At 39.4% G+C, this 10,000-nt stretch overlaps 2 protein-coding genes across 9 annotated transcripts in view; both read left to right on the plus strand.

Annotated features, from left to right (window-relative positions):
* stard10 (StAR related lipid transfer domain containing 10) overlaps positions 1–4,027 on the plus strand; it is a 29,136-nt gene extending 25,109 nt beyond the window's left edge. The window contains 1 exon segment of the mRNA NM_205646.3: positions 3,413–4,027. Coding sequence (NP_991209.2) covers positions 3,413–3,643 — 231 coding nt within the window. The 3' untranslated portion in view covers positions 3,644–4,027.
* Positions 4,028–7,675: 3,648 nt separating this feature from the next.
* The window catches only part of clpb (ClpB family mitochondrial disaggregase), a 70,386-nt gene continuing 68,061 nt past the window's right edge, over positions 7,676–10,000 (plus strand). For all 8 annotated transcript variants that reach the window (XR_015509907.1, XR_015509909.1, XR_015509910.1 and 5 more), the window contains exons 1-2: positions 7,676–8,211; positions 8,297–8,348. Coding sequence is in view for 1 of the 8 variants with exons in the window: in XM_087284701.1 (XP_087140827.1) it covers positions 7,848–8,211; positions 8,297–8,348 (416 nt within the window). In the remaining 7 variants the exon portion in view is untranslated. The remainder of the gene's footprint in view (positions 8,212–8,296; positions 8,349–10,000) is intronic.

The raw sequence follows: 10,000 nt of genomic DNA on the forward strand, positions 1-10,000 counted from the left end.
GTTTGTGACGTATGCATACTGTTTCCGGGTCCATTCATTTGAGTGGAGAAATCATTCGTTTATGATCACGTTTTATTCCTATCACACATTAAAGTTAATTGTATATAAAGTCATAGTGTACACAACAATCTCTGGGCTTGCTGCATAACAAATACCAAAAATCTAACAATTTATAAAAAAATGAATCACTTTCTGGCCATCGGATATTAGGCATGGACATATATACTGCCATCGTGACTTTCGAAAGTATTAAATGGCTTTGTAAACGTTATTGTTACCATTTCATGAGTCTCCCCATTCAGTTGAATAGAGCGCTTGGACCTGGAAGCCGCTTCGCGTGACGTCACACTTAACAAGCGGATAAAGCACATGGCATCATGTTTGACACGATCGATCATCACCCCGGTTTGACTCCAGCATCTGATAAACTCATCTTCTTATTTTCAGATTGGAAATGCATTTATTTTTTAAGAAGGGAAATATTTTTGTTTAAAAATGAAAATGTGATAAAAAGTCACAAGTGGCTCGACGGTATTTAATGAGGTTTAGCTTATTTCACATGTGTATAAACAGCGTCTAAATAGTTCATTCGTTTTCTTTTCGGCTTAGTGCCTTTATTAATCCGGGGTCACCACAGTGGAATGAACCACCAACTTATCTAGCATGTTTATGCAGCAGATGCCCTTCCAGCTGCATACCAGTACTGGAAACACACACACTCACATACACACACACACACACTCATACACTATGGCCAGTGTAGTTGATCAGTTCCCCTATAGCGCATGTGTTTGGACTGTGGGGGAAACCGGAGCACCCAGAGGAAACCCACACCAACACGGAGAGAACATGCAAACTCTACACAGAAACACCAACTGACCCAGCCGGGACTCGAACCAGCAACCTTCTTGCTGTGAGGCGACAGCACTACCCACTGCGCCACCATGTCGCCCGCATCTAAATAGTTAATTTAAATAAATCTTAGCGACATCTTAATATAGCTAATTTGTAGTTACAATATATATATTAAGTGCTGCTTCAGTGAACTTAAAGAAGTACACTAAAATCAATTAATTTTCACATTTTATTAGTATTTTTAATCAAAGTGTGCTTTAAATGCTTTAAAAATAAGTTAAATCTGCGTAGACTATAAATATAAGTTCTGTATATCATTTATTTTTAAAGTGCAAGCAATACATTAAAGATGATTTTATTAGAAATATTATATTATTCTTATTCTTATTTATTTTATTTATTTTTTATTTAACTATTGGGGTGCAGCCGGGTAAGGAGCCCTACAAGACAATGGCTGCGTCTGAAACTGCCTGCTATTTAGTAGGTACTGCATTTGAATGTAAATGTAAGTCGCTTTGGATAAAAGCGTCTGCTAAATGACTAAATGTAAATGTAAATGTAAATGTACTACTCAGCCGTTAGAAAAGTAAGGCTGCGTCCGAAACCGCCTACTATTCAGTAGGTTCTGCATTTGAATTTAAACGTTCTACTCGGCCGTTGGAAAAGTGCGTTCTATACAGTATGAACGTGAAAAGTATAAATGGAATTCGGACCTACTACATCCGCCATTTTGTTATGGTCACGTGACCTACCTGTGTCAATTGTGTCACATTACTCCCATTCATAAATTCTCTCGCGGGGCATCATGGGATAGCTCAGCGTGCATGGGATGCGCACTCTAGAATCTCAGCTAAAGTAGTGAGTCATCCGGGTACTTCTCGCCTACTGATTTTCGAATTGTATGAATTCGGTCATACTACTCGGCTCGCATACTGATTTTACTATACTACTATAGTACTATTGTACTATATAGTATGGAAGTATGCGGTTTCAAACGCAGCCTAAGTTGTATACGGTATGAATGTAAGAAGTATGAATGGAATTCGGACGTACTACACCCGCCATTTTGTCATGGTCATCAGTTGCATTGATTAACTCTAATTCGTGAATTCTCTCGCGGGGCATCATGAGCATGGGATGCGCACTTCAGAATCTCGGAAGTAGTAGGTCATCTGGGTCCTTCTCTCATACCGATTTTCAAATTCTATGAATTCAGACGTACAACTCGCCTCACATACTGTTTCTAGCGTACTGTATAGTATGGAAGTATGTGGTTTCAGACGCAGCCAAAGTGCCCAATTCTTAATCCGGGCCTGCCTAGCTGTCACTCAAGTGGCCACGCCCTTAATTATGCAAAGTTAATGTAACCTAAAATAAAGGAAATGGACGAGTTATAAAAACATTCACCCCCTCACAGTCATGAAGGATAATATTAGCTATATGAACCAACATTGTTCTTTGTATCAGGCTGTACACAGCTTTTAACAGTTTGACAGGCCATTTTAACAGTGGTGCAGGCACGTGCACACATAGGGCTCAACCTGTGCAGTGCACATGCCCTTTTTAGTCTTGGATAGAAAGTTTCCTTCCAAAATGATCAAAAGTGCCCCGCGACACCCCCTCCCCCTACCGCCCTTCAGTAGGCACGCGACAACATCGCTCTTGAGTACGCACCCCCCCCTCCCCCCCACCGGGCTTTACAGTACGCGCCCGACAACACCGCTGATCAAAACGTGCACGACAACACCGCTGATCAAAACGTGCGCGACAACACCGCTGATCAAAACGTGCGCGACAACACCGCTGACCAAAACGTGCGCGACAACACCGCTGATCAAAACGTGCGCGACAACACCGCTGATCAAAACGTGCGCGACAACACCGCTGATCAAAACGTGCGCGACAACACCGCTGATCAAAACGTGCGCGACAACACCGCTGATCAAAACGTGCGCGACAACACCGCTCTTCAGTACGCGCGCGACAACATCATTCAACCCCCCCAACCTCAACCCCCTCCAACCACCCACCCCCGCCACGCTCTTCAAAAAAATTATCCTGCACATGCCCTTTGGACAGTCTCTGCACGGGCCTGAGTGGTGTCAATAGAAATCTGCTCTATCACGGAGTCAGGACTAGCGGAATCTTTATTGTTGCAGTTTCAGATATTTCCATATTCAGTTCACGCAGGAGAGTGGGAGGTTGCTGCTTGGTATTTATATAAGTGAGTCATTGATTCATTCACTTAACTGACTCAGATGAATCATTTGTTTGGTCGATGACTCCTCTGAAACTGTGATGATCGTTATGAACTATATTAAACTGAAACATCACTAAAATCAATTCAATCAAATTAAGCATTTTAGATATTTCGTATTTGATTTAAATGCACTATATTGTTTCGTGTGTGTGTGTGTGTGTGTGTGTAAGTGTGTGTGTTTGTGTGTGTGTAAAATGACCAAATAAATGTAAATTAAATGACACATTTTTATGTTTTCTTTATGTTTTAATGTATGTTTTAGATCTGATCATGTTTTAATGTTTATATGTTTCTCAGGCGATGAAGCGCATCAGTAAAGCGTGTGCGCGGTATCCCGAGTGGAAGCAGAAGCACAGTCCGGGCTTTAAGCCGTGGTTGTTCCCGGAGCAGAACCCGCTGTCCAGCATCCCCATGTCTGAACTCTCCATCCAGCACGCAGAGTCACTGGAGAACATCGACGAGAGCGCGCTGAGCGAGAGCAGAGACGAGCGCGCTGAACACAGTGACGAGGACAACGCTAACAACTGACACACACACACACACACACACACACACACACATACAAACAAATAGACAAACTCATAACCCCCCCACCCAACCACACAAGCACACACACACACACACACACATACACATAGACAAACACATAAACCCACACACACTGATAACAATGCCAACTGACACACACTGAACATACACACACACACTCTCTCTCTTATTCTCTCTCACTCACACACACAGACACTTACACAGACTCAAACACACACATACACTCACACCTGCATGTGGTTTGACTCCACACACACACACACACACACTCGGGGCGCTGCTGCATGGCTGGAGTTCAGAGAATGATGATGATGATGAATGTAGAGATGAAGAATTAAACCAATTACTGCCTGTGTTTTTGGAGCTCCGCCTCCTGTCTTCTGTTCATTACAGCACACACAGAAACTACAGCTTCACACCAATCTGAACAATTAGATTCAGTGTGTGTGTGTAGATTTAGTAGATTCAGTGTACCGTAGCTCATCATCTGTTGTGGTGGTTCTACAGCCACTATGGTAACGAATCAACTACAGTAATTGACCTGTTGTGGCGGTTTTACTGTCGCTATGGTAACACAACAACTACGGTAATTAATCTGTTGTGGTGGTTCTACAATCGACATGGTAACGCAACAACTACGTTAATTGGTGTGTTGCAGCAGTTCTACAGTCGCTATGGTAATGTAACAACTACGATAAATTATCTGTTGTGGCGGTTTTACAGTCGCTATGGTAACGTAACAGCTACGGTAAATGAACTGTTCTGGCAGTTTTATAGTCACTATGGTAACGTATCAACTGGTAAACGGTCTGTTGTGGCGGTACTACAGTCCCTATGGTAACGCATCAACTACGGTAATTGGTCTGTTGTGGCGATTGTACAGTCGCTATGGTAACGCATCAACTACGGTAAATGATCTGTTGTGAAAGTTCTACAGTCACTATGGTAATGCATCAACTACGGTAATTGGTCTTGTGGCGATTGTACAGTCGCTATGGTAACGCATCAACTACAGTAATTGGTCTGTTGTGGCGATTGCACAATCGCTATGGTAACGCATTACCTACGGTAAACGATCTGTTGTGGTGGTTCTACAGACACTATGGTAACGCAACAACTACGGTAAACGATCTGTTGTGGTTCTACAGACACTATGGTAACGCAACAACTATGGTAAATGATCTGTTGTGGCGGTTTCACAGTCGCTATGGTAACGTAACAACTATGGTAAACGGTCTGTTGTGGCGGTTCTACAGTCACTATGGTAACGCAACAACTACGGTAAATGATCTGTTGTGGCTGTTCTACAGTCGCTATGGTGACGCATCAACTATGGTAAACGGTCTGTTGTGGCAGTTCTATACTCACTATGGTAACGCAACAACTACAGTAATTGGTCTGTTGTGGCCGTTCTACAGTCGCTATGGTAACACAACTCTAGTAATATAAAAAATGAGCCAGCACTGTAATTTTCTACAGCTATAGGGTATATTATACTACAATACACCACAGTTCATTGTAGTAAAAACTAAATATTGTATACTGAATATTGATAAGGGGGCGTGGTTTAATTTGATGCTCCTCCTCTCATCTTTCACTAATGTTAAACGGCCAAGCATTTTTTGTCCAATCAGACAAACTGACGTCATCAGAGAAGGAGTGCCATTCCAGAGCAGACGCAGAGGAGCAGAGTTTGATGAAAGATTAGCAGAACTTCTTCGTGGATTAACTTGTACAGGTTAATTGCTCACTTTAAGACTAACAGTGTGTGCTAGCACAATGAACAAGGTGACGTTTAGATTTTAAGGACAGCTGAAAAGAAAAGGTGAAATATTGAACAAAAGATGTGTTTTTGTGTCATGAACTGAAAGAGTTTCACGTAAAAAAGAAAATTTAATCTTTGGCAGACAACACTGGATGGTCAATGGTCAGAGAACACACACACACACACACACACACACACACACACACACACACACAATATGCTGTATGCTCTTTTTTTGCCAGAGGATCTTTATAGGCTACATATAAACAGAAATTAAATTAATTCAATAAAACATTTTCAACTGCATATTTACAACCAAAATCATTAAAAGACGGATCAGCGGCAGCACGGTGGTGCAGTGGGTAGCACAATCATCTCACAGCAAGAAGGTTGCTGGTTCGAGCCTCGGCTGGGTCAACTAAATTGGCCCTAGTGTATGAGTGTGAGTGTGTGTGGGTGCTTTCCAGTGTTGGGTTGTGGCTGGAAGGGCATCCGCTGTGTAAAACAGATGCTGGATAAGTTGGTGGTTCATTCCGCTGTGGCGACCCCTGATTAATAAAAGGACTAAGCCGAAAAGAAAATGAATGAATGTAGCATCAGTTTGAGCAAAATATGTATTATTTATCCTCTGAAATCTTTATTCTTAAAGCCACGATCCTTAAAAATGCTAGATTTACACATTAGACAACAAGATGTTCAGCATTTCAGAATACCTCTCCCACACACATACACACACATGAATATATGTAGCCTGTTTGTACACACATACACATATACACACACACACACACACACACACACACACACACTCACACATATAGAGAGAGCCTATATATGTACATACAAACACCAAACATGTACACACACAGATATAAATATATATAGCCTATACACTGTCATACGCATACACATACATACACACAAACACAGAGATGCATATTCGATTCAATTAATTGAATATGCATATAAACACACAGGCATGTACACGGACTCTATCTCTTTCTCACACACACACACACTTGGTCGCCCACTGGAGCTCTGCTGTCAGACTGTGACTCACACTCTTCCTCCTCCTCCAGTGTCTACAGATTAAGAGCGCGTGCACACACACACACACACACACACACACACACATTAGTCTATTATTAGTTATTGTTTGTAATATGTAAAAATACCAAATATTCAGAAATAATAATTATGCAATATCAAACAACTTAATAATGTGCAATGCAGATGTGTGTGTTTAAATGTGAATTTTGATCTGTGCAAAAAGTTTATTTGTTTCAGTACATTTTATTATTTTTATGAATATTATTATACTTGCTTTTTTCTCATAAAGGTTCACCTCCCTTGCGGCTCTCTATGAATCCGGTTAAAATGCATAACATATACATATAAACTGTCCTGTAATCATAACAAAAACAACAATATACTATAATTATAATGCTAATAACATGATTAAATATTTATAACACAGTGATATATTATTAATCTGCTGTTGTTGATCTGTTGGCGGATATTTGGTGAGTCTAGACGCCCTCTGTAGGTCAAACACAGATAACACACTTCTAATAACTTCATATACTTACATGATCATCATCATCATCATCATCAATAGATTTTATTTAATATTATTATTATAGTGTATTTTAATTAATACTGTTATCAAATAATGAACACAATAAAAATGTAAACGGATTTGAAAAGAAAGACAAACAGGAAACAATTGTTCACTTGCAAAAAAAAAAATTTTAACGTCATATAATATGTGTGTGTGTGTGTGTGTGTGTGTGTGTGTGTGTGTGTGTGTGTGTGTGTGTGTGTGTGTGTGTAGAAATCTGACTTATTATTATTAATAATTATTAATTTATTATTAATATTGAATAATTATTACAGAAATGTATACATATTTGAAAGAAACAATTGTTGTTAACTTACAAATATATTTAACATATTTTACGCTATAGACTACGTAGCTAAGCTAAATGTACAAATCTGAATTATTATTAGCAATAATTATGAATGCAAATATTTATCTACTTATTTATTTGTTATTAGGCTTATTATTATGCGGCGACTCCTTATAAATCTTGGACTAAGCTAAAGGAAAATTAGATTATTATTATTATTATTATTATTATTATTATTATTATTATTATTATTATTATTATTATTATTCATCCTCTCCTGAGCGTCTGCAGTAGTTGCGCTGTTGAACTACATTTCCCATGATGCCCTGCGCGCGCGCCGCGGATGTTTTCGTTTTAGAGGACGCACGCTTGTACGGATCTCCGGTGCTCCTGCTGTCAGTGAACGGATCCCTGGGTGTCACGGATCACGGACGCGTTGAATTAAACTCTCCCTCAGGTATCATTTGATAACGGAATCCGCTGTTTCCCAGTGTGTCGGTTTGTCGCGATGTTCCTGTCGTCGGTACCGGCGCGTGTCTTCATCCGGCGGTCGCGCAGTCTGTCTCCATGCCGCGCTCTGCACACCAGTCACGGAGAAGCCGCCCGGTTTAGAAACCTGGAACCGAACCGGAGCCCGGTGCTGAAAAGAAGCGGTGTGATCGAGGAGACGCACGCGCAGTACCATCAGCTGGCCAGCAGGTGGCGCGCGAATCTAGAGAGTCGCCGGAGCAGCTGGGCGTCTCTGACCGCTGCGGGGCGCTCTAGAGGCGGACACCAGAGCTCAGGAAAGACCGCGGCTTCTGCTACTGGCGCAGGCCTCATCTCGGCTGCCGCACTCACCTTCTGCTTTAAGAAGGACAGCGATGATAAAGGTGGCTAATTAACTGTTTTTAATTAAATACAGGCTTTATTCATGTGATCTGCTCAGTGTGTTCATGTGTTTTCTTCTGTTTTCAGCTGAAGCTTTTCTGGAAGCGGCCAGATCCAACGACACTGAAGAGATCCGCAGGTCAGAGCCAGAATATCACACCTGTGTTCTCTGAGCTGGACAGCTTTATATTTTAATCTGTTTATCACATTTAATCTGTCTTTTGTTTATGCCATGCACTAGAAAGTTAATTCATGTTTATATATATATATATTTTTTATAAACTAAAAAATACATACAGGCTAAATATATATATATATATATATTTTTTTTTTTTTTTTATTATTATTACATTTATATTTGAATTTATTTGTTTATTTATTTTATTATGTCTTTTGTTTATCTCTTACAGTAGATTAGTAATTTATGTATTTAATTAGGTTATATACATTTTTTATTAACTAACAATATATATTTATATTTTTATATCATTTATATTTTAATCTATTTATTTATTTGAGTCTGTCTTTTGTATATGCAGTGCTATAGATCAGTTATTTAGCTTTTATTTATTGTCATTCATTTTAATATGTTCAACATTTATTTGTATTCATTTATTTTAGTGTATTCTGTGGTGTAAAGTAACAAATTACAAACACTCAGACTACTGCAAGTGAGCAGTTTTTCTCAGAAGTTGTAATTTACTAAGTTGTTTCGATAATGTGCACTTTTACTTCCCATTGAGTGCATTTTTACTGCAGTATTTGTACTGTTACTCCACCACTGTCCTTCATCCGGCAGTCACTACTGTATTCTGTCTTTTCTATGGGTATTAGAGAAATCAGTCCTGTGATTCCTGTCCAATAGAAGGTAAATCGCATCATAATGAACTACCTCAAGACATGGGCGATTTATAATTGCAGCAAACTGTTTATAAGCCCTAAAAGTGTCCAAGAAGATGTGCAAAATCTTTACACACATTGACCCAGAGACTGTTCAGATGCAGGTCGCTAATGTGGAGATGATGGATCTTTACTGGATGATGACCCAAATGGCCTTAAACACCCAGCAGACACAAGAGATCATCATGACGTCAGATTGATGTTGTACCCCAATGTTGTGGGAACGTTGCATTTTGTTTAGAAAATGAAAATCAGGTTGATGTCAGAACCGTCAGTGTCCAACCTAAAATCAACCAAATATCAACGTCTAATGATGTTACAGCTTAATGTTGTGTGAACATTACCACTATGATCAGACGTTGGATTTTGGTTGCTGTACCTGATGAATAAATGTCAGTATCTGACGTCAGTATGACGCTGGTTTAAGATGTTGGCTAGACTTTCCAACACAACCTAAAATCAACCAAATATCAACGTCATTTGGTGTCATTATCGGACATCAAAATAACGTTGTCCTTAGGCGCTGGCTAGACATTGAATTTTGGTCACCTGACATCATGACCTAAATCTAAGCTTATGACATTGTGTGCCTGCTGGGCAATGACTAAATGCACTGCAGAATAGGCATGTGCAGTTTCTGCAGGTATGATAACCTTGGATAAAATATCATGATATTGTGATCACTGCTCTAAAATAAGTTCTTTTTAAAGGTCTGGGTAAAACAAACAAACAAAAAACGTTTTCCCCATCTGATTTATTTTAGGAAAACACTTCACATATTTTGGAGGAGTCAACATTTCAGGCTAAATAAATAAAATACATTATTTCTATTATATATATATATATATATATATATATATATATATATATATATATATATATATATATATA

This window comes from Danio rerio, chromosome 15 (genome assembly GCF_052040795.2).
Source record: "Danio rerio strain M-AB ecotype USA chromosome 15, GRCz13ab, whole genome shotgun sequence".
In the NCBI taxonomy this organism is placed as follows: domain Eukaryota; kingdom Metazoa; phylum Chordata; class Actinopteri; order Cypriniformes; family Danionidae; genus Danio; species Danio rerio.